Source organism: Stigmatopora nigra, chromosome 1 (assembly GCF_051989575.1).
Source record: "Stigmatopora nigra isolate UIUO_SnigA chromosome 1, RoL_Snig_1.1, whole genome shotgun sequence".
Taxonomy (NCBI): Eukaryota; Metazoa; Chordata; class Actinopteri; order Syngnathiformes; family Syngnathidae; genus Stigmatopora; species Stigmatopora nigra.
Window position 1 is genome coordinate 81,041 of NC_135508.1, and position 23,751 is coordinate 104,791.

The 23,751-nt window shown below is 52.7% G+C and overlaps 3 protein-coding genes across 6 annotated transcripts; 1 reads left to right on the forward strand and 2 right to left on the reverse strand.

Moving 5' to 3' along the window:
• Nucleotides 1-78: 78 nt before the first annotated feature.
• On the reverse strand, nt 79-17,652 carry LOC144201210 (membrane-associated guanylate kinase, WW and PDZ domain-containing protein 3-like). 4 transcript variants are annotated; one of them, XM_077723679.1, is made up of 17 exons: nt 17,381-17,652; nt 12,332-12,615; nt 11,211-11,327; nt 9,461-9,580; nt 9,255-9,392; nt 8,981-9,158; nt 8,843-8,898; nt 8,385-8,543; nt 8,022-8,316; nt 7,540-7,921; nt 7,058-7,121; nt 6,666-6,983; nt 4,249-4,449; nt 3,845-4,056; nt 3,628-3,766; nt 3,398-3,501; nt 2,010-2,219 (listed from the first exon to the last, which is right to left on the reverse strand). In XM_077723679.1, exons 1-17 carry the CDS (start codon nt 17,461-17,463, stop codon nt 2,151-2,153), a joined length of 2,919 nt encoding a protein of 972 aa, XP_077579805.1. In that variant the 5' UTR covers nt 17,464-17,652; the 3' UTR covers nt 2,010-2,150. The 4 variants fall into 4 exon arrangements, with proteins under 4 accessions (XP_077579790.1, XP_077579797.1, XP_077579805.1 ...); XM_077723691.1 differs by having other exon boundaries at nt 2,071-2,219; nt 3,414-3,501; nt 17,381-17,651; XM_077723664.1 differs by lacking the exon at nt 3,398-3,501 and having other exon boundaries at nt 79-2,219; nt 17,381-17,649.
• Nucleotides 17,653-18,075: 423 nt separating this feature from the next.
• Nucleotides 18,076-21,859, forward strand: gpkow (G patch domain and KOW motifs). The gene is made up of 11 exons (XM_077715569.1): nt 18,076-18,532; nt 18,699-18,886; nt 19,489-19,619; nt 19,681-19,787; nt 19,859-20,078; nt 20,156-20,288; nt 20,594-20,690; nt 20,753-20,873; nt 20,949-21,018; nt 21,095-21,180; nt 21,255-21,859. Exons 1-11 carry the CDS (start codon nt 18,354-18,356, stop codon nt 21,384-21,386), a joined length of 1,464 nt encoding a protein of 487 aa, XP_077571695.1. The 5' UTR covers nt 18,076-18,353; the 3' UTR covers nt 21,387-21,859.
• On the reverse strand, nt 21,330-23,653 carry pqbp1 (polyglutamine binding protein 1). The gene is made up of 7 exons (XM_077715592.1): nt 23,526-23,653; nt 22,904-23,021; nt 22,721-22,832; nt 22,408-22,508; nt 22,217-22,345; nt 21,664-21,730; nt 21,330-21,597 (listed from the first exon to the last, which is right to left on the reverse strand). The coding sequence occupies exons 2-7, from the start codon at nt 22,968-22,970 to the stop codon at nt 21,453-21,455; spliced, it is 621 nt and encodes a 206-aa protein (XP_077571718.1). The 5' UTR covers nt 22,971-23,021; nt 23,526-23,653; the 3' UTR covers nt 21,330-21,452.
• Nucleotides 23,654-23,751: the final 98 nt, after the last annotated feature.

Below are 23,751 nucleotides of genomic sequence, written 5' to 3' on the forward strand. Positions count from 1 at the left end.
AAAGTGAGAAAGCCGAGCCAACGAGGGGACTCTGCCATCTGGCGTCCACAGATGGTACTGCAACTCAAAGACAAGACAGACTGGATGTTCCACTTTATTTGTTGGCGATGACGGCATTTTCCGTCCTGACAATCAAAACAAACTTGACACAGGGAAAAAAAAATGTTAACCTTATAAAAAAAATGTCAGCGGAATGGCTTGTCCCTCCAAAGTATCTGATAACCTGAGTGCTTCCAACAAAAGCTTCTTTTTCATCTAAAAAGATGCTCTGGTGCCAAGAAAAGGGCTTTCGATTTTGGGCCATTCCCAAGTCACTTCCTTTCCCTTTAGCTCCACTTCCAAGTCACTTCCTGTTGAATTTTAGGTGACTTCCTGTTCATTTTAGGCCATTCCAAGGTCACATCCTCGTAGAATTGGCTCAAAATCCTTCCTGTGGGTCTGGGTCACTTCCTGTCAGTTTAACTTGACTCTGTTGGTTTTTTGATTTCCTGTTGATGTAGGTGCATATACGACTTACTTCCTGTTGACTCTGGGTTACTTCCTCTTGACATTGGGTTACTTTGTTCATTTTGGGTTACTTCTTGTTGACTTTGGGTTACTTCCTGTTGATTTTTGGTTACTTCTTGTTGATTTTGGGTTACTTCCTGTTGATTTTGGATTACTTCCCGTTCCTTCTCGTGGGTAGATTTAGCTTGAATTGCAGGTGACTTCCTGTTGACTTAGCCTAGCTCCCTCCCGAGCAAGGAGCTAACAAGGAAATGGCCCAAATGTCTTCCGATCCACTTCCGGGGAAAAACAAGCAAGTTGGGACGGAGCAAGATACTTTTTCACAGCATAAATATTGGCTGGCCTGGCCGCCATAAGCCCAGCCACCCCCAAAAAGTCATAAGTAGGTGGCGCAAGGCTCGGGTTACATCGCGTACACGTAAACATATTTACAGAATATATGAGTGAGGAAAAACATGGCGGACGGACGGCGTCCATTCGTATTGTCGGAGGTCCAAAGTGGAGCAAAAAGTGGATTACATTAGAAGAGTAGGATTGCACTGCATTGACCTGTCGTGTGGCGGCCATCTTGGGTGGGTCAACCCACCATCGGAGAGTCAAATTCCCAAAAGTACGCGTGGTTAGTAGTCGGGATTCCCCGACGATAACTTTGTGTAAATGTACAAGTAAGTGTAAGAAAGGCACAAAAGTATACGTAAGAGCTCCAAAATCCAGAAAGCGTTCCAGAAAAAGAAGCAATTTGAGTCAAAGTTCACCCTCACAATGTCCACAAATCCATGTAGCCTCTGTCGCGGCTCGTCATTTCACCCAGGCTTTCCGCCATCTTCTCTCGGGAGGGTCCGATGAAAAGTCACAAAAATGGACCTTTAAAGGTCAACTACGGCGTGCCAATATTAAATGACACCTCCCAGTCCAATCGGATCGGAGGCAACGGCCCGCGACAAAGGCCACTCCACGGAGACGTGACGGCGTTCATCTTTGGGTCCACCCGGGCCGGAGCCAGGGTCCCGGCGCGTGGACGAGCCCCCGCTCCCGTTTGGCCGGCGCCGAGAAGCCGCAGACGCTGGCGGCCTCGGATGCGTCGTCGCCGTCCGACGATCCGCCTCCAGACTCGAACTCGGACTCGGAAGGCCCGCCTCCGACCTCGGGTGGACCACGTCCCAACTCGGACAGGTCACCTCCAAACTCAGAAGGACCGCCTCCAAACTCGGAAGGACCGCCTCCGGACACTGACTCCTCCTCCCCAGAGGCAAGGAAGGCAAAGGGCTCCCTCCGGCCTCCGTCTTCCTCCTCCTCCAAGTGTCCAACCCCGAGCCGCCTCATCTCCCGGTAGCCCACCGCCACGTCCCCCGCGTACACCGAATCCCGCCTGCTTCCCTCGTAGTTTTTGTCCGGAAGCGGGACAGGAAGCAAGACAGGAGGCGGGACAGGAGGCGGGACAGGAGGCGGGGTTTCCTCTCTGTCCCTGGCACTTTCCCGCGACAGCGGTTCCCCTCCCTTTGGCGTCCCCCGGTCAGCTTCGGTCTCAAGGCCCTCCCGCTTTCTCCCCACGTTTTTCCCGCGTCTGCCGGAAGAGCCATCTCGCTTCTTTTTCTTCTTCTTTTTGGTGGTGCGGGTAGGGCGCCCCCTCTGGCCGCCGGCGTTTACTGCAGCCACACCCTGCTTCTCGGGGTGACGCGGGCGAGAGGGGGAGACGACTCGGGGCTCACGGCCTGGACGGGCGGGTGGGCGGGCGTCCGCCGGAGAGGGGAAAATAAAGGAGACGTCGTCAAGAAGAGGATTTTGTACGTCCGAGCGCTGCGGCCAAACAAAGAAAGACGATACGGGACGAGGACTCTCCCTCGTTTAAAGTGGTCATGTGACCAGATTTAAGTCGTGGTACGAGGACCGACGCAAAAGTGGCAATATTACAAGATGGAAGTGGTGGTCTTGGTCCAAGAAAAAGGATCAATCAAGTAGTACAATTTGAAACAAACAGGATCCGCGGTAATGGAAGCGGGCCTAGCGCTAGATTAGTAGCTAGCCACTCCATTCATTGGTATGCTAACCACTGGCATCTCGTAATACGCTCAACTTTTCCCTGGCGCTCGCACTACGTCTTTATCGTCGTCCTTTCTTTGTATGGCCAGCGCACTCCGCCGTACTTTTCCATACAATACATAAAGATTTCAGTGCAAAGCGACTTTTGGCGCCTGGACTCGCAAGCAGCATTGCACCCGCAACCACGCCAGCTTCTAAAAAAACATTGAAATCGGAAACCAAATCTATGGCTCCGCCTTTTCGAAAAAGTCCAATGGAGTGGCATCCAACCATGATAAACTCACAAAAGTGGTTGAAGAAACAAGCATTCCTCAACTTGAATGGGAATGCTGGTGGAAGGCGGCCATCTTGGTAAGGGGGAACCAAAGCTATTTCCACACTTTTGCCATCAATTCATGAGTTCATCACTCACTCATTCATTTACTGGCTGTCAATCACCCCACTTGAAATGGTGCCCCAATGCCACGTGGATTTAAGAGGCAAAAAAAGGTGCAATACTGCTTTGAGTGGATTTTTTGGTGTCAGAGAGCACTTTTCTATCTCGAAGGTCACGCCACGTTCACGCCACAACGGTCTTAAAATTGCTGTTTTTATTGGCTAAACAATTCATTAAAAGACGCAAAAGTGGACAAACGTGCTAAAGCCACATTTAGTGTGCATCTCCAGCCAGTAGGTGGCAGCACCACTAAAACTGGAATCGGCAATTTCTTCTTATGGTATAAAAACTCTGTTCAACTTGTTGGGGTTGCCAGTTTTGGCATCGTCCCCCATTTTTGGGGGGAGGTCCCGTTGCGACGTGAACGTGGCGCCAGCGGCGGAATGTAGAGAGTCAGAAAATGTGAGAACTAACAGGAACCATTACCAACCGCGTATTCTCGGTCCGTCCGATCACATAGAAGCAAGGCTCGCCTAATTTGGAGTTGGTCATGCAAAGAGACAAACTGGAGAGTTCCACTGACAGTAGAAAAAGAAGAAGAAGAAGAAGAAGAAGAAGAAATAGAAGAACGACAAGAAGAATCAAGTGAAGTGAAAGGAGAGCAAAGCACGTCAAGGAAGGCCAGAAACGGCGCTCCTTCTCACCGTAGTCGGGCACGAATCCGTTGCCCTTCTTGAGGACCAGGCGGACGCGGCGGCCCCCCCGCCGGATCTCCTCCACCGCTTGGGCGTGGCTCATCCCAGCCGTGCTCTCGCCGTTGATCTCCACCAGTTGGTCGCTCACCTAAAAGGCGGACCGGACGATTTTCAAAGGCTCCTTTGACAGGAACTGACCTGACCCCCCCCCCCCCCCCCCCCCCACCTGTATCTTGCGGCTGCGAGAGGCGGGCCCGCCCTCCATGAGGGCCAAGACGTAGAGGCCCATGTTGTACTCGCCGCCCCCCCGGAGGCTGAAGCCGAAGCCCGAGGGCCCCCGGTCCAAGTCCACGCTGTAGTACCTGGAATCTCGCTGGGGGCGCCAGCGCGCCGCCTTCCCGCGCCCCGCCTCCTTCTCGGCCGAAAGGCCGCTCGAGTCTGTCCGGACAAATAAATAAATCCAAAAAATAAAAATCCCCTGGATTTCAAATCCGTCAGAAATTAAAATAAACAATTGGCAACTGCGCTTCCACTCCCGACCACTAGTGGGCAGCGCGGAGCCGAGTTCGTCGAAATGTGGCTACATTTCTACTTTTAAGAAGGTTGTTAGTTAAGAGACGGCCGACTCACAGGTGCTGGGCCTCGGGACCACGGTGAGGCGGAGAGTGTCGCCGGCTCGACGGAGGATCTGCGCCAGCTCGCGGTGGGGCAGCTTGACCACCGAGCGTCCTTCCACCGCCTCCAGTCGGTCGCCCGGCCGGATCTGACCGCTCTTGGCCGCCGGGCTGCCTCGCCGCACCGTCACGAAGCGATGGGGCAGGAGCGAGGAGGCTGGGGGAGGACAGGGGGGGGGGGGGGGGATACAGACCTCAGAATGTGAGATTTGGCAACCGGAAGTGGGCCGAAATAATCAGGAAATGACCTCAAACTGTCCCAAAATACTCCGTGACTAACAAGAGGTTATGAGCAAGTGACCTGGAAATGCTCTCAAAAGAACAGGAAGCCACCTTCGGAGTTAAACCAACAGGAAGTGACCTCAAATAGTCAGAAAGTGACCTTGGAATACCCCAAAATCCACAGGAAATGACTAAAAATCAACAGGAAGTGGCCTATAAATGTCGCAAAAGTGCGAGTCGGCTGTAAAAGCCATACACTCTATGGCTTTTACAGCCGACTCGCACAGGAAGTGAGGCAAAATGATCAGGAAGTGACTTAAGAATGGCCCAAAATCAACAGGAAGTGAGCCCCACACAACGGGACTCTGCTAAGTGACTTTTACTCCAAATCTCCCAGGTTAGACCCATTTTCCCAAAGTGAGCAAGGTGTAATATCGGCCACAGTCCGCCCACGGGATTATTTGGCCACGTTGCCACATGTCGCCGGTTATCTTGTAATCTCGCCCACGCGCAAATGGCCATCAAAGCAGAAGCTTTGCTACTTAGCGTGCGTGCGTCCGTCCCATGACGGCGGCGGAACGTCCAGCTGGGTCAAATTGTCCCGCGGCCCCATTAGGCGCGCTCCATTCCAAACGAGGTAATCCCCACGCTGGAGGTTACGCGCTACGCGCTACAACTACGCTAATGCCACGCGCGCAGACTAATGCCACACGCTCCATTTAGCGCCATTTCGCCCGCTACGCTAACCCCGCTTGGGTAGCAACCTGCCCGGGGCTTTAGCATTCACGGGGCACTCGATGGCGGGAAAGGCGGGCGTTCGCGGCCGGGAAGTGACACAAAAACGACAGGAAGTGAGCCGGGAATGTCCCAAAATCAACAGAAAGTGAGATGTAAATAGCACAAAATGAAAGGGAAGTGATTCCGAATCAACAGGACGTTACCTAACGACAGGAAGTGATGTAAAGGTACCCCGAAATAAAAGGGAAGTGAAGGAGATTAAGAAGATGTCGGCCCAAATCCAAGAGTTGACGCCAAATCTGGGGAATGCCCCAAAATCGACAGGAAGTGAACAAAAATCAACAGGAAATGACCCTTACTCGCCGAGTATTTCTAAAAAATAAGGTTTGATTACAAGTTTTTTCAATGGGCGCGCTATCCCAATGGCTATTTTAGCATGTAAATTTGGCCACGGAAGGACGGACGAATGGAAAGTGCGGCGGCGATGGATTACGTTTGGACTCCTTGATGCTCCTCAAAGCCGACTGCAGTTTCTCCAGCATGGCGGCGGCGGCGGCTCTCCGACGAGACGGGACGGAAAAGAAAAAGGAATGGTGAAAAAGACCCCCTCAGTCCGGCGCCATCCTCGGCGCTCCGTGTCGTCGTTTCGCTCCGGCGTTACGGGCGACGGTAGCGGAGTGTTCGAGGGGGAGGGACGGAGAGGGACGGGGAGGGACGGCGGCGTTATGCCCGGGATATCCAGTGAGAAAAAGAGAGAGAGAGAGAGAGAAAGCGGCGGGCCGACAGCCAGAGTTTTAATCTTTCAAAAATGCACACCGGACGTTTTTACTGCGTGCAGTGGCGGCGGCGGTGACGGCTGGGGAAAGACACCACGTGAGTGACGTTTGCGCGGGGGGCCATTGACATGTCACTTCCTGTTGATTTGGGCTCAGGTTAGTGGCATTGAATGGCCAAAAGGTGCCTTTTTTGACTGACATCGTGGATCCAAAGATAATCCTGCATTTCAGGACATTTGAGAGCACTTGCTAAAAGACCATCTGTTTGTTGACAAATTAAAATGACAGCAATCATACTAAGAGGCAGCCGCTCAGTTAAAAACACTTCCTGTTGGGTTATTGACAGGCGGATTTGGCTTCACTTCCTGTTTGTTTTGGCGCCATTTACGGCAGACTTCTTGTTTGGTTTCAATTGGAGATGACTTCCTGTTCATTTTGCCTGACTTCCTGCTCACTTTTACATTGTAGCATATTTGGGTCACTTTGTAGGTCACTTCCTGTTCACTTGGCTTCATTTCCAGACCGTGACCTGTTGATTTTTGTCCAATCGGTGTTGGCAAACCATTTTTTGTATCGTTTACCGAGCCTATTTGTGACATTTTCCAATGATTTGAGTGTGGGGGTGCTGGAGACGTACCTTTGGCGTTCTCCAGATCCTGCGAGGCCACCACGAACCCGAAGCCCTCCCCCGGCTTCCGCCTCAGCTCCACCTGGAAGCCCCTCGGGGGCGGACCCCTCCGCCCTTCCGGCGTTTCCGGGCCCCGACGGGCGACGACCTCTCCCGCCGTCGCCGCCGCCGTCCCCGTCCAGTCTTTGGGCCCCAAGGTCAGCGTGACGGGAATCGAAGCCAAGAAGCTGGTGCTCTGGATCAGCGAGGAACTCGGCGACGGCGAGGCCACCGCGCGGGCGTTGCCGGGGTGCGAAAGCGGTAGCGGTGGCGCCGCTGGATAGGGGCCTGATGCGGGGAAAAAAGGCAGTGAGCGCTAGGTAAGCCGTGGGCGCCAGGGGGTGCCAAAGGAATGGTTTTACCTCCCCTGTAGACCAGAAGGATGACTTCTCCCTGATTGGTGTGTTCCTGAAGCACCGCTTGAAGCTGGGAAAAACAACACGTCACGTCTGACTAGGCTAACTCACAAGCGCAACCATCAAGTACTGTACTTACTCGCGTATAAGCCGCCCGCACACCCTTAAAAGCCCTTCAAATGGTTGAATTTAGCATTATCTCGCGTTTAAGCCGCCTCCTGACTCCCAAATTTGAAAATATTCCAAGATACTATATGAATCCAAAAGACACTGAGAGTTACTACTACTACTACTACTACACGATTACTGTAAAACAGAAAATAACTAACAAATAGTAAATGTGACTTTGGCGACATCTACTGGTTAAAAAGAGGATAGCTAGTCATAAAAACCCTACCTTTGAGTGAGTCATTTATGGTTTGTTATAAATACGGCTTATATGTGAGAAAACACGGTAGTGCCATTCAGTGGGCGACGCCCCCGTTTACCTGAGCCAGGTCCAGGCTCTTGACGTCGGCGCCGTTGATCTTGACAATGGCGTCCCCCGGCCGCAGGGCGCGGCAGCGCTGGCGGTCCCAGATCTTCCCCACCACGCCGGGACCCCCGCCCGTCACGCTGAATCCCAGGGCCCCGCCTCCCAGGGCCACCGGGACCAGTTCCCCGGCGGGGGACGGCGGCGCCGTCCGGAAACGGGAGGGGCCCGGCGAGGACCGGGGCCGCTCGGGCCAGCTCGGCAGCGGGAGGCGGGATGCCGGCGGCGTGGGGGCCGAGGAGAGGTCGCTCTCCGACGACTTGACGGAGGCGGCGTGACGCAGGGGGCGCCGGGGCGTCGACAGCGAGTTGTTGTTCTGGTTGCGGATCAGCCACGCCCTGATTGAGAAGAAAAGACCCCGAATATAAGACGACCCTCACAAGTTAAATGCCAAAAGAGTAAATTGGATGAAGCAAATGTAAATTGCCGGCGACTGACCTGTGCGAACCGATGGCCGAGACCACTTCGCTGTCGCTCTGACTGGCCGCCGCCTCTGGGGAGCGCAAGCGGGCCCAAGAGAGGGGCGGAGATGGGGCGGGTCCCTCGGGCGGGAGGTGACTCCTTTCCGAGTCGAAATGTCCCCTCTCCACGCCCATTCCCCGTGCCGTGGGGCGAGCCCTACGGACGGCGACCTCCACGGCGCCCCCCGCCGGCACCGCCTCCAGCATCTCCACCACCTCCCGGTGGGAGGCCCCCAGCACGCACACGCCGTCCACGTAGGCCAGGACGTCGGCTGTGGACGCACGTGTCAAAAGTGCCGTACCCCAAAGGAATTTGTCGGGGGCGCTGGCGTCCACTCACCCGTCCGAAGGGCCGGGGGTCCGTCGGGCGCCACGGCGTAGACCTGAAGGAGCTCGCCGGGCTGGCCGCCGCCCACCACGTGGAAGCCGAAGCCCCCGGGGCCCTTGGTCAAGTGGGCGCGCACCAGCCGCTCTGGGCGGGGCTCGGCCGGGCTCCACCCTGACACAAAATGGCCGTCATTTGGTGAGGCAAATTCTCTCGACTTTGGAAAATACTTTTTTTTTCTATTTTGAGAAAATATTTTTGGAAAATTTGAAAGAAATCATCTCAGAAATCAATGTCTTAATAGTATATTTTGATGATCAACAATGTGATTTTTTCCAACGAAAACAAACTCAAATGTCTAAAGTGGATGCCATATTTTCTGTCTCCAACAGAGGGCGACATTGTGCCAATGAAGGCGAAGGCAAAGGTCAACAGCGTCCATATTTGGAACGGAAAACGTCTGAGAGTCTCACCTGGAATCGGGGAGGGCGATTCTCTGGCGGGATGCTGCCGAATGCTCCTCTCCTCCCTTTTGGGAACAAAAGGCCAAAAAATGGTTTCACGATGCAGGATTGGACGGGTGTTTCAGGGCTATCGTGGCTCTGGCTCACTCTGCATAGAACACGGCGTCCACGTCCTCGTCCTCGACCACGTCCTCGTCCACCGGCTCGCCCGAGGCCTCGTCCCAGTCCGCTTGGGCCAGGGACGATCCCCCGTTGGCCAGCGAGACCCGTTCCTGGACCTCGCTCCACGGCCCCGCCGGGGAATCTGCCCCACCTGGATCCACCACTAGAGGGAGCCAAAAAACGAGACGTTCAAACACCTCCAAAAATGCCAGGAAGAAAAAGGAGGTCGTTTCAAATGGAAAAAAAGCCACGGACTGACCCGGGCCGCCTTTTTCCAGGTTGCTGAGCGACTTGCTGCGAGCACGAAACTGCCGGAGCAGCTGGCGGTGTTGGGCGTAGCTGACGGGCTGGTTCTCCGCCCCCACGTGGACGGGGCGGGGGGTGCCGTAGTAATTCCCTGCGGGGAAAGTATTTGATATTGAAATGGGACGCTCGGTGATTTGAAAATGGTACGTTTGTTTTGACCTTGAAATTTTCCGCTCTCCAGCAGCGCCCCCGACTCCTCCAGAGAAAAAAACTCCTCCACGGACAGGAAGTTGTAATCCGTCCCGGGCGTCTCGCCCTCTCTCGCCGCCCTGGTGGTACCTGGCGAAAGAAAGGTGGGCGCTTTTTTTGGTGGGCGACGGCGCTTTTCCCTCCCGCGGCCGATTCAATTCCGTCGCGCCGATCGATAGGAACTCCATGAAATATTCACGAGCGGTCGCGGAGATGGGTCGCCGTCTTGCGACTTGGCTTCGCCCTGCATTTTAGAGGTCATTTCCACTGGAGATTGGGTCACTTCCAGGATGACTCTTGCTTTGTTTTGCTCATTTTCTCTGGATCATTGCAGGGGATTTGGGATCGATTCCCGTACCTTTGGGGCCATGTTTTGCTGGGCTGTTAAGAAGGAGAAGTGAGGAGGGTCGGCGTTGCCGTCTGCCAGTCTCCCCTCCCCCCCTTCCTTCCCCCCTTCCCCCCCCCCCCCCCCCGCTTCCGACTAATTAACGCTCTTCTGGATCCACCCGCTGATAGCAAAGCTAATTACAGTCTTCTGAAATTGGAGACAATTCTCGCGGGGAACAGACGCTTTGCATTTTTACATGCTCGCTTTTCCACTGAATTGGACATCTGGCGCTTTCCCTGGCAGGTGAACGACGGTTCAACTGGGAGTCGGGACAACAACAAAAAAGACCCCATGAGGTCACTTCCTGTTGTTTTGGCTTCACTTTCTATTGATTTGAGGGTATTTGCGGGTCACTTCCGGTTTTGGAGTCACTTCCTATTGATTTGCGGGCATTTTCCAGGTCACTTCCTGCCGAATTGAATAGTTTAAGACCAGGTAGGTGAACGAGTTAGGGTCACATTGCGGCCAACTTCTTTGACACAAAATGGCCGACGAGGCACAAACGACGGTAAGCGACCTAAAGTACATTTCAAATACTAGTCGATTTTCTTGGCTCCTCCTTCTTCCTTCGCTTAAAAAAATGGAGATTGACGTGTATTTTTTTTTTCTTCCCCTTTGTGGCTATTTGTAGCGTCTTTGCTCGACGACGGTGGCGAGGCAAGCAGACTTTAAAGGAGCTCATCTACCTACAAAATCAGACGCTCTCTGGCCGGCTGGCTCTTCAAATCGCTTTCGAATTCTCCATTTTGGCAAATTCATGTTGGGACACATTTCTGGGCCACTTCCTGTTGATATTTGGATTGACCCTAAAGTGCCGGAAGCATTCACTGCCAGGAAATGGACAGGAAGTGACCCGCAAATGTTCTAAAATGAGACAAATTACATTCGTTTAGCGGCCTGTCCACTGGAGACGGCCACGTCGAAGGGGATTAGGCGGAGAGTGACAGAAGGCGGGGCCTTCCCCCCAAACAGAGGTCAGGAGGTCAAAATGGCAAACGTCAATCATCCTTTGACTAATCATTTTAAGAAAAATCTTTGAAAAATAGTTAAAGTGGTTCTTGGGGGCGTGAAGAGGAAGCTGACGTGACCTACTTCCTCACGGCAAGGATTACGAGACGCTAAAGGTTAAGACGCCTGTCGTGCGAGCCGGGGACACAAGCCCCTCCCACATTTAAATCCACGGAAGGAAAGGAGATGAAATTTCCACCACGGTGAGACAATTTCTGATCTTGGACATGTCCCCCCCCCCCCCCTTGCCAGATGACATTAAAGCCCCGCCCCCCCCAAAACCAAAGAAGCCGTCAAAGGGCCAATCGGACGGAGGCTACTCACAAGGTACGGTGCGCAGGTGGAGGTTCTGCCGGATGACTTGCTGGAGTTGGGCGTCCACCGATCCGGGCGTGAAGCATTTACTCAGGTACAGCCGGAGATCCTGGCACAGGCTGCTTCCTGCCGTGCGTGCGTGGCGTGGAGGGTCCCAGAAAACAAAATAAACCGCCGTTATTTCCCGTCCTTTCGTCAAATGGACGCGGCGCATTAAAAGGTGGTCGGCGGAATGACCTCGGGTGGCTCGTAAACGGGGCGCCAATAACCTTGAGCCCGTTGGACATTTGCTCGAGTCCGCTCTTTAACGGCGGCGGCGCCTTTTTTTTATTTGCCCGCCCATTGGCGAGATTTACTGGGGCAAATAAACGAGGCTGTTTGGCTATTAAACGCCGGCCTTTACAGCAGATTTATGGGGAGAGATGAGGTCGTTCAACACTCGGCCTTTTACCCTCCATAGCTTAGCTAGCACTTGATTTTCAGCCACTTCCTGTCCACACCTGTCCTTCATTTAGCTTCAATTCAAAGCCATTTTATGTCCATTTGGGGCACTTCCTGTTCTTTCTGTCTCACTTTCTGTTGATTTGGCTTATTTCTGTGTATCTTCTGTCTGACTTCCTGTTGCTTTACCTTCCATTTCAAGGCATTTCCTGTTGATTTTACCTAAGGACTTGATGATTTTTCGGTCCGTTCCCGTCGGCTTCGACCCGGGACTTTTCAATCGGCGGCGGCGGAGCAAGCCAGGCGGGGGCGCCGTCACCCGTCTCGCTTGCTCCGACTCGTCCGTCACTGTCAAGACGCGGCCGCCCCGACGGCCCACAAATCAAGGACTGGTCGGCGGCCATCAATCTGGGCGACGCCCCCTCCCGCTTTACGGCCCAGCGCGACCTCGTCGCGGCGGTCACAGCCACAATATTGACCTCGATTTAAGAAACATTTTTGGAGCCTAATGTCGACGTGGGAGTGTGTTTTGGAACCAATGCCATTGACGGCTATCGAATGAGCCATTGTCACGATCGGACAGCCCGCCTCAAAGGGATCGGACGTCCAGCGCGCTTTAAAACGACGTCCGATCCGTTCGAGGACCGGCGGACGTCGGAATCGGGCCGACGGCGAACGGCTTTCCCTACCTGGCGCCACGGTTTTGAGGCAGACGGGCGCCGGGCAGGAGTCCAGCACCCCGCGCACGTCTCCCAGCGTCATGCCCGGCACGGGCGTGCCCCCGACCTCCAGGAGCACGTGGCCCACGGCGGGGCCGTCGGGCGGGGCGGCCGTGACGAAGGGGAACTCTCCGTAGTCGGCCCCGCCCCCCACCGCCAGCCCCGCCTCCCCGGGGGAAGTCAGCCATGAGTCCCGGGTCCTGGAACGCCAGTGTTGTCTCCTGGCCGTCGCCGTCTTGGACATGGCCGACGAGCTGCGAGCGACAAGAGACGCGACATGACGCCGTGACCCATCCAAAAAAAATAAACAACAGTTCAACAGGAAGTGGCCCAAATACAGCAAGAAATTGCCCAAATATCAACGAGAAGTGACTTAAAAATGGACAGGAATTGACCCAGAAATGCCCAAAGTTCAAACAGGAAGTGACCTCAAATGTCTATAGGAAGTGAACCAATGGGAAATTCCTCAAAATAACTTGATATCAACAGGAAGTAGTGGGGAATACAGAAAAAATATCAACACGTGACTGAGAAATGCCCAAAATTGGAAAGTGACCTCAAAAGTCAACAGGAAGTAACCCAAAAGTCTGTAAATCCACAGGAAGTAAAGAAAAAGTGGCAAAGAAATGCCCCAGAATCAAAGGGAAGTGACCTGAAGTGTCCCAACTTAACAGAAAGTGACCACAATAGTGCAGAAAGCAAAAGAAACGGCCATAAAACAAAAGCAGCAGAAATTGACAGAAATGGTGCCAAATGAAGTTACTTACGACGCGCCTCGTCTTTGGGAAAATACCACCTATCCCCTGCGAAGATTTCCAGAGAAAATGTCGCCGGTTTACGGCGTGGCGAGGATTGTGGAACCCAGTGTGGGAAGCGCCTCCTGCGTCTGTTTGAACACAAACAATGGCCGCCGAGCAGGCAAAACGCCGCCGAGTCTCCCGGGGAGTTGTTGTCATGTAAACATGCCACGGTGACGCGCGGGCAAACGGACTGACGCAGGTGGGGAAAAAAGACTAAAGACAAAAAAACCTTAGACGGGGATGGGACACCACCTGGTGCATGCCAGCAAAGTCATCCAATGGCCGCCAACCACTTACTTCGTGGACTCCATTTCTGGCCTTAACCAGTTGCCATTGTTCTCAAATTAACAACTCTTTTCTTTTATTTTCAATCCTCATGATTTTGGGGCTCATTTAAGTCACTTCTTAGTCATTTTGGGGCATTCCCATTCTTTCAAAATACACTTTAGCATTGACTTTAAGGTGAACATTTATCTTGACCTTGACACAAAATGGCCACCGAGCGATGACAGTCACCCCCAAAGGACCGAGCCTTTAGCATTTAGCTCACGATTTCTCTGTTGTTTTGACGCCCAAGACGTGACAAAAATGGAGGGGGGAAAAAAGCGCCGAGTCAGCGTGGCCGACCTCAAAAAAAAAGGAAGCGCAAAGTCGCCGCGGGGCGTCAAAGCGCGACAGCTGCGTCGCCTTCCTGTCAAGAAGGGTCGCTCGCCGGGTCGGGTCCGGCTTCTCCGAGGAGGGAAAAGGGAACAAAAAAATACATCTGGGTTGGCTGCCGTTGACGTACAATCCGGTTGGAGAAGGAGGACCAATAGAAAAAAAATAGAAATGCCACAAAAATCAACCAAAAGTCAGCAAAATTATCTTGACGCGACTTTGGATTGGTATCGTCGGAGGTCATGACCTAGAAATGACTCCCAAACAAACAGGAAGTGACCTCGCCATGCCTCCAAATCCACCAATAGTAGCCATGGAACAAGTCGTGATCAAGAAATGCCACCGAAACCAACAGAAAGTGCCACGTTCTTGCCCAAAACTATACAGGAAGTCGCGGAAAAAAGGAAGGAAAAAGCCAGCAAAGGAGCCAAAAAGCTAACGGGTTAGTTTAAAACACGGATTGGAGATAAGACAAACCCCTCTGGACATCAATCAGCCAGACAAGCGGCCAGACCTTTTTCAAAATAAGACCGTTTTCTCCCCGGCAGCAGATTAGCAATTACGGCCCACTTCATCAGCAGCACGCCGCAATCCTCTTACGGGAAGGCGATACGGTCGAGACGACGCGAGCCGAAGTTGGTCGCCCGGTGACGGACGGACGCAAGAAAGACGTCCCTGACAGGTCTCTCGTCTTTTCTCCCTGGCTGACGGGAGTGACAGTGATCCTCTTTTTTTCCCGCCTGGAGGACAGACGGCGGGACGGCAGGACGGCGCTGACAGAAGTAAGACGAGGAGAGAGGAAAAGAAGGGCTCCACTTTGACCTTGAGCGCATCCCATAGCTTACCCACTCTCACTAAGCACATTTTGCATTGGACAAAAAAAAAAAAACCAAACCAAAATCAGTGGCTACATTTACCATGTCACCCAAATTTTCATTTTTTTTAAATTGTTTTTGAGGGTTAGGGTCACTTCCTGTTCATTTGGAGGCATTTGCCATAAGAATTGAAAGTACCGTATTTTCTCACACATTAGCCGCCTTCCGACATCATTTTTCAGAGTGACCAACGGGATAAAATATGGCAATTTTCACCCTCCAAAGCGGCGGACGAACGCGGAAGGGAACCCCGTGTTTGATCCAGACGCCATTTTCCCTAATTTTCCCGCCCAAGAGTGGTGGCAAAGCCGACGGCCCGCTTTAGAAAGGAAAGTAGGCCACGCGTTAAAGTGGACAGCGCCGGCCGGCAGATTTAAAAATAAAAGATTAAATGCTCAAACATACACGACACGCCCCGCCCCCTTGGCGGCGGGAACGCGCTCGAGCGACGGCAACGACCGGCCGTGAAAAATTCATCAAAATGAACGAAAAAAAAAAATCCCTGGAATTGGGCCAAGATGAACAGGAAGTGGCGAGTCAGGAAGTAGCCCCAAAACGGGTTCAAACAGGAAGTGACTCAGTAGAAAGAGAAAGTGGCACGTGGGTGCTCTAAAAAATAGTAATAAAAATATAAACCAAAAAAATGGGACTCAGCATGTCAACTAGGAATAACCCAAAATTTTCAGGAAGTGACAAAAAAATGACAGGAAGTTAACAAATAACATTAAGCTACCCCGAAATGAGCAGAAAATGAAGCCAATGTATTTTGAAATCAACAGGAAGTCAGCAATAAGCAGGAAATATCCAAGAATCCACCAAAATGTACTAACTTCAAAAGGCCTCAAAATGAAAGACAATAGCCCAGAACATCAGAAAGTAAGCTGAAAATGTCCAAAAATGGACAGGAAGTCACTTCCGAAGTGGAAATGCTTTCAGGATCCACAGGAAATGGGCCAAAACGTGCAGGAAGTGAGACGGAAATGTCCCAAAATAAAGCAGGAAGTGACATTTTGCCTCCCACGGACAACAACAAAATCCACTTGAACCAACATGGGTTTGTCTGCTGGCTGTCGCCCTTCCTTTTTCAAGCAGATGGGACGTGGGCCTTGAAACCTTGTAGCGGGGCTAACCTAATTAGCGGTGGACGACCAAGGTCACACTTATGCGGGATAGCGCGATGTTGCTGCTGATTCAGTAAAACGCCGGCTGAAGGTCACCCCGCCTCCCCCCCTCCCGTCCCTCCCATCCCGTCTCACCGCCCCGTATCGATCCCGTTCGTCCGACCGGAGGATACGCAACCCCGGCCGGCTCGGTGGCCTTTCTTAACATTTCTAGCCTGGCTCCGACAAAGCGTAAATTGGCGACGCGCGTGTCGTACCGGAAAAAGATCGGCGTGGTTATTCGGCGCTAAGAATAGCGCGGGAGACGAGCGGGGAATTCAAATGCGTGGCCGGGGGGGGGGGGGGGGGGGGCAAAGGTTCGGACCGCAGATGGGATTACGTGCCCCGTCAAGGGCGTCATCCATATGCATGAGCCACGAACTGACGGGGCACAGAGAGATAGCCGTTGAGCTAGCTGGACGGCTAATTGGACCATCGGCGGCAACACCCCGTCAAGAACGCGTCTTCGAACTCGATCCGTGGCGAAATGAAAAAAGTCGAAAATGGCCCAGAATGGAGGACAAAACGTCAAGAACAAAAACAAACAGCGCAGGAATGAGCCGCAATGGCCGCCAAATCAATAGAAAATCACCCGCATTTTGGACCTCGAAATAGGAAGTTAGCCAAAAAAATGGAGAGAAAGTGTTCCAAGATTGCACAAAGAGGCACCAATGAACAAAAAAAGACCAGAAAATGAGGCAGAAATGCAAACAAAGTCAACAAACAGCCACCCGGAAATTGAACTTAAACAGACAAGATTTGAGCCAAAATGAAGGAACCTCAAAAGAAATGAAGGTCACCTGGAATTCAAGCTAAACCAAGATGAAGAAATGGTGGAAATTTAAATAAAAGTCAAAATCAAGTGGTGAGCTCAAATTCTAGCCAAATTAACGGGAAGTGACCCTAAAAAAGGCGGAAATGAGCCAGGAATGCTGCAAAATCACCAGTCAAAGACAAAAAATACAGCGAGTCCACCGGATATGGCTCAAAACCAACAGGAAGTGACCAAGAACTCAAGCCGAATTCACAGGAAGTGACCCAAAAAATGAACAGTAAGCCACCTGGAATGGATGATTGACACTTTCATATGAAAATAGCAAAGACACGCCCAGCCAAGTGTTGGCCAATCACGCGGCCGAGTTAAGATGCACCGTGGAGTAAACCTTCTCTTGGACGTCTACACACGTCAATGGCATGGCATTCAAAGACGTGTTCGCTCATAGCAGTTTTTATTTCTTTCTTTTTGTCCCTGAAAACGTGGCAAGATATCGACACGGGTTGAGAGGAGGGTGTTTGGAATTTGGACAAACGGACCGACACTTGACTTTTGGGCTCCGAAGTTGAGGCCACGTGACTCGCCCGAGCAAACCATCCGTCCCGCGACGTGACAAGACGGGACCCGACGCGAGAGGGCGTACGGTGAGTCGGTGAGTCAGTGAGTCAGTGAGTCGGTGAGTCGGTGTGTTCGGACACTCCCGCCCCGTTTCCAGCCCGAGAGAGTGAGTGAGTGAGTTGGACAAGACTGACCTTTGGTGCCGTTGACACACGCACATTCTTTTCAAGCAGTTGAGGCGCTCAAAGAGGATCCGCTTGAAGCTGTCTATGTACATCCTGTCCGCTCAAAAATAAAGGAAGGAAGCAAAGGAAAGGAAGGAAGGAAGAAATGGGGGGACAGGAGGGAAGGAGACTTGCTCTCTCTCTCTCTCTCTTTCCCCCTCTGCTCGGGATGTGCCGCCACCGCCGCCGGAAGAGAGAAAAGTCGAGCGGACGGATGGACGGAAGCTTGAACACAGAAGAGAGAGAGATAACATGGGGGAGAGCGAGCGAGAGATAGAGAGAGTGCTTGCTAGAGCACGCTGACTGACGCGCACGCAATCTGGCCAGCAAGCAAGCAGCTCGCGTGCGTGAGTGCGTGCTCTGTTGACTTGTGAGCCCGTCCCGTGACGTCACGGTCACCCGGCACAGAGTGCAAATTCATCTTAATTTTGACCTCACGCCTGCGTAGAACAATGCTCTTTTCGGTGCTTGGCAGGGGAGATTATAAATACATTGAAAAGTTATTTTTTTTAATTAGATTATATTGATTGACATAAATGTTTCTTGTAAGTAGATACATTTGGTCGATCCACAACACACATAAAAGTCTCACATCTTTATCTATTACAATATTATTCGTTTGACAATATTCCAGGATTTTGAGTCAACAACTGATGATTCAGGTTCAATTCCATTCTTTGGATTTGGACTCGCTTTCGGCGGAGTCGGGTTCAACTCAAGGGCAGGTCCGGTGGGCTCCAAGTTTCCAAGTCGCTTCCCGATGACGCGCCCACTAATGGAACCGGCTCGGTGACGAGTCGTCGTCGTTGACGTCATCCCATCCAGCCACGCGTCGACTAGTTTAGGACCGCCGGCTTGGTTGAGTTCGCTTGACTTGACTTAAAGCCGAAAAACGACAAATCCCGGCATTCCTTGCTTCCCAGTGACGTCACGCGTGAGCACCATGGCGTCGAACGGAGGCGCTTCGCCTGGCGGACACGCCGACGAGAAGAAAAGCGGCGGCTCGGTTTCGTTCGGCTTCGCTAAAACCTTCAGCAAATTCAAAGGCCCGACGGGCGACGCCGTCGCCGAGCAAGAAGACGTCGATTATTTGACTGGAATCGCCAGGAATCAACTACAGAGGTGCTTTTGTGCTAGCTGGTTAGCCTGCTAGCTTTTAGCTTTAGCCTCAAAACAAAAAGCGGCAACTCGGCCACCGTTTTGTTTGGAATTGACGCTCGCCTGGTAGAAATTGTCTCTTACGGGTTCGGTTCCGAGTCGCTAAAGTTCTCGCCCTTTACGTTTGTAGTACGAAACCTTCCGAAGCTCCGACGGAGCGAGTTATACCCGTCATTCTGAAGAACCGCTGGCGGGTGCCGGAGCGAGCCGACACCGACTTGGGCAAAAATGGGCAGCGGCTCAATGGAGACGGCGGCGACCACGACGAGGACCGCCAGGACTCGATGGAAGCGCTGGCTGTCAAAGAGCTCATTGAAGGTAATTGTCATTCGTCTGCTAGCTTAAATCATGTCAAATGTAAACATTGCTCTCTTCGCAAATGGTTGGACTTTGTTACGACTCCACCTAGTGGTAAACTACGTGCATAATTGCAACCAATTATGGATGTATTCCCCTGGGTGTTTAAACCCTCTATGCAGCCCAAAAAAATCACTATCAACAAAAATTCAATATAACAACGAATAGTGTACTTACAATATCGGGTGAAGTTAGGGCTAATAAAATTGATATAACTTTTAGAAAAGTATGGACTCCACTGTGTTAGCAACTGCATGCTAGACAGTCAAGCCAAGAAATGAAAAATAAGAGGGTTGTATAAGGACAGGAAGTGGATTTTGATTGGAGGAGGGATGATTGGGAAGTCGTCACAGCTGTGTTGGCCTGGGCGGGGCTCTGCCACAGGGGTGGAGTCAGAGCTACAGTTACCTGCAAAAAAAACAACCTACAGAATGTTTACCCAGTTGTTAAACGAGACCTGTCAAATGGATTGTTGCCAGCAGAGGGCAGTGTGTATTCCCAAATCAAGCAAACTGAATCCTCCCAAAAGAATGACGCCATTGACGTTTACGTGTGGCCGCCAGATTCCAGGAAGAAGCTGGAAGAGCGGCGTCCGGGCGATGACTTGGCGGCCATCCCCCTGCTGGCGCAGAACAAGACACCCGACGGCTTCGAGGACGGCGAGCGACTCAACGTGGAGCTCCGCCCGCAGCCGGTGAGTAAGCGGCGACCTCTGGCCGACGCTCTTAATTGACGGGACGACGTTGTGTTGACAGTCCACCGAGGACGACTACGAGCGCGTTCCCGTGGAAGGTTACGGGATGGCCATGCTGAAGGGGATGGGCTGGAAAAAGGGGGAAGGCATCGGACGCACTTTTAAACAGTAAGTCACCGCTAAAAATGGACACCCCCCCCCCCCCCCCCGCGTTTTCTGACGGATTGCCCTCCCGACAGAGACGTCAAGCCGTACGAATACAAGCCGCGCGTGATGGGCTTGGGACTGGGCGCCGACCGCTCGGCCGCCGCCGACCTGGAGCCCAAAAAACGCCGCCGGCCGCCCAAGCCCGGCGAGGAACGCCAAGAGGATGACGACGACGACGAACCGGGGAGCGTCTTGGCGCGTGGCGTCCGCGTCTTCTTGGAGTCGGGGGTGCACAAAGAGCGCTACGGAATGGTGGGTCCCATCCGTCGGCGTCCGTCCGTCCGTCCGTCCAATCCCCGTCGCCTTTTGACGTCCGTTGTCGTCTGCAGATCGAAGCGCTGGACACCGATAACGCTCGCGTCCTGGTCAAGCTGGCCATCGGTGGCCAGGTGGCGTCCATCCATCAGTACGCCGTCCGAACGGTGGGCCGTAAGGAGTACGAGCGTAACGCCAAAGACCTGAGTGAGTTGCTCCCGCTTATTTCCTTTGACTTCTGGGGGCGTTTCTGGGTCACATTTTGATTTCGAAGCATTTCCTGGTCATTTTTGATGACTTCCTGTTGAGTGGGTGGCGTTTCTGGGTCAGAAACTCATTTTTGACCTTTGTCACTGGGTTTACGTTGTCCTAATGGTTGTTTCTGGCCTTTTTTTAAGTCACTTCCTGTTCGTTTCCAGGTTCCTCAAATGTCCCGTTGAGCACTAGCTCTACGTACCCTTTGTAGGTCCATTCCTGTTGATTTGATTGGTTTTCTTGATTTCTTTTGGCAGGCCGCCTGAGCAAAGCGCACAAAAACAAGGTGAAAGAGGAGCGGCGCCCCCTGGCGGAGCCCCAAGATGACGGGAAAAGGAAGCGCCCCCAAGAGCGGTGCGCTGTCTCGTCCCCGGACCGCCTGCTTTACCAAGCTGACCGCTCATTTTCGTCCGCAGAGAGAAGACGGTGGAAAAAGAAGACAAGCGGGTCAAGACGGCGCCCCGCTGGCTCCAGAGGGATCTCAGAGTGCGTTTCGTGGACCGCCACTTCAAGGGAGGACGCTACTACAACGCCAAGGTGCATCAAGCCGCTCTCGGCGGGCGGGCGGGCTCTTTTCCCAATGCTGACCGCGGCGTGGTCGTCATCTTTCAGATGCGCGTGGAGGACGTGGTGACGCCGCGGACGTGCATCTGTCGAACCGACGAGGGCAGGTTGATTGACGGTGAGGCTCCGTGAGCGGGGATACCGTGTTTGGGGCGTGGCAAAAGACATCCATCTTGTTTTGCGGTGTGGAGAAGACGTGACGCAAGAAATGCTGGAAACCATCGTGCCCAAAAGCGAAGGCGACGCCATCATGGTGGTCCTGGGCGAGCATCGGGGGCAGGTCAGTCCCAAAGACCGCGTCCATCCATCCGTCCGTCTCTCCATCTCGGCAGCGTCTTCTCTCTTGACACGCAGGTTGGTCGGATCCTACGACGGGACAAGAACGCGTGCCGGGCCACGGTCCAGCTGGACCGCCATCAAAACAAACTCTTCACGTTGGACTACGACTTTATTTGTCACTATTTGGGAGGCGCCGACCACTGCTGAGCGCCTCTTTTTCTTTTAGAAATTAAATGAGAAGGAGGGGGGGCCCCAAGAACAAAAGAAAGAAAACTAAGGTGCCTCCTTGGCGGCGTTGGCGCGGAGTACGGCTCCCGGGCTGGGATAGGGCCGCTGCTGGAAGAGGGGCCCGGCCGCCGTGGTGTCGGCGCCCGTCTTGGCCTCGTTGCGTTTGGGAAGCCCCGTGGACCAGGCGCCCCTGCCAAGGCAAAAAAAAAACCATTGAGGAACTGTCGAGTGGGCGGGTAGGAACCCGGACCGTTACCTGGGAGCGTCGGAATAGGCGCTGGGATCCATGGGGTCCATTTCCTCTTCTTTCCTTAAGATGCTGCCTGCAAAGACGAAGGAAAAGCTGTCATCTTCCAAGATGGCCACCACATTTTTAAAGAATAAACACATCCTTTGCTATTTGGTTATTTGTCACCATCTCCAACATTCATTAAAATTATGTTTATGCAAAAGCGTGTCCTGTCCTAAAATATTCAGTTTTTTTTCCCCCACTTTAAAAGTGGTGAAATTACAAAAAAATGGATGTATTTTGACTTTTAAATTCATAGTACGGCTTACGAGGAATGACATTGGAAAATATCAATTGTTTGCGGCTCTCTACATCAAAAAGGTTTGCGACCCCTGCTATATAGCTTTGTCAAATTCATGCCCACGTGACAATATATCTACACGTGGAAAAATCAAAACGAGGTGACCGAATACTACAATTTTTTTTCAACTTCAACTAACAGAAAGTGACTGAAATTACCAGACGGCACTGTTCCAAAATGGCCGACCCACAGCGACACGGGTACCCCACACACACGCACCTCGTTTCATTTTGCCGTACGGCGCGGCCATGTCGTCCCTCCTCTGTTTCCTGCGATCGCGGTCCCGCTCCCTGGGACGATCGCGGTGGCTCTTGTCCGAGTGGCGCTCCGCTCGCTCTTCCGCCTCGGCTGGGGGCCGCAAAAGAGGTCAAGTCGGGTTGTGAGGCGGACCCCAGCCAATAAAAACTCACCTTTTAGTTTCTTGGCCGCTTTGGTGACCAGGGCGGACGGGTCGTTGGGCGACAGCCAGGCCACCAAGTCCGTGTCCACGTTCCAGTAGTACGGCAGGCCGCTAGAAAGACAAAGGACAAGGGTTACGGGGCGACCTTCTGACCCCAAAATAGACAGTGAGTGCTCTAATATTGGAGGAATTCGGAAAGTCAACAGGGAGTGCCCTAAAATCAACAGGAAGTGATGCAAATTGTGCAAGAAACATCCCCGAAATGGACATTCAACGCACCGGTGGCCTTTTTAAAATTGAAAAAGGGCCCAAAACGGACATACCAAGCGGGGTCGAACACTTTGTACCAGCCCGGCGGCAGACTCTCCATCCGGGTGGCTTCGTAATCCACGTGGTTGTCGTCGTAATCTTCGGCGATGATCTCCTCGTCCGCCCCTTGGACCCAAAAACCAAAAGGTCGATACGGCGAGGTCGGTGACGGCACGACGCCGGCCGGCCGGGCTCACCTTGCTCCGCGGCCTTGACGATGCCCCTCTTGGCCAGGCGGGCCAGCAGCGTGGCGGGAAGAGGCATTCTGCGTCGGACGTGGCTAATCCACGGTCAAGTGGACAGAAAGTGACACCCCTGCAAATGAACAGGTGAGAACAAAGTCACTCAGGAACGCCCCTAAACCAACAAAAGTGTCCCACAAATGGCCCAAGACAAGCAGGAAGGGAGGAAACTATGACCTAAACTGACTGTGGCCCACAGAGTCGGAATGTCGACTGTCATTTCACAAGAATTATTTGAAAGTCAACATGTCTCTTCTGGATACTACCCCAATCTTCGTAAGCGGAAGGATTTCAAGTGTCGGGAGGTTATGTTATGGAGGAACACGATTCAGTAATTGTGTTGTTGACTATCCAATTAAAAGGGTTCCGCTATTTAATGTGGCGTTTATTAAAAACGAGCGCATCCAACTTAGCTCGAGTTTAGCATAGCAACAATGCAAAGCACCGGTAAGAGACTCTCGGAAAGCTCGTTCCTCTTTCCAACACGCCTTTCAAGACGCGATACACATGCAAAACAAAGTTCAAGTTTAAAAATGATATTAATCATAATAATGAAGGGGAAAGGAAGACTCGTTACCTGCTTGGAGACGATGGAAGGAGCGGAGGCTAACGCGGCGAGAAGCAAAACATTGCTAGCATGCGCGAAAGGCGCACAATCTTAACGTCACGTCCGCCATGTGGATTGCTTCTACGGCTTTTGGTGCGTTAGCGCCTCTGCTGGTGTGGAGTGAGAGTGCATTTTCAAACGAATACATTGTTTGATGAGGCCCAAGGTTTCTACTACGGAGCCTGCCAAATCGCAA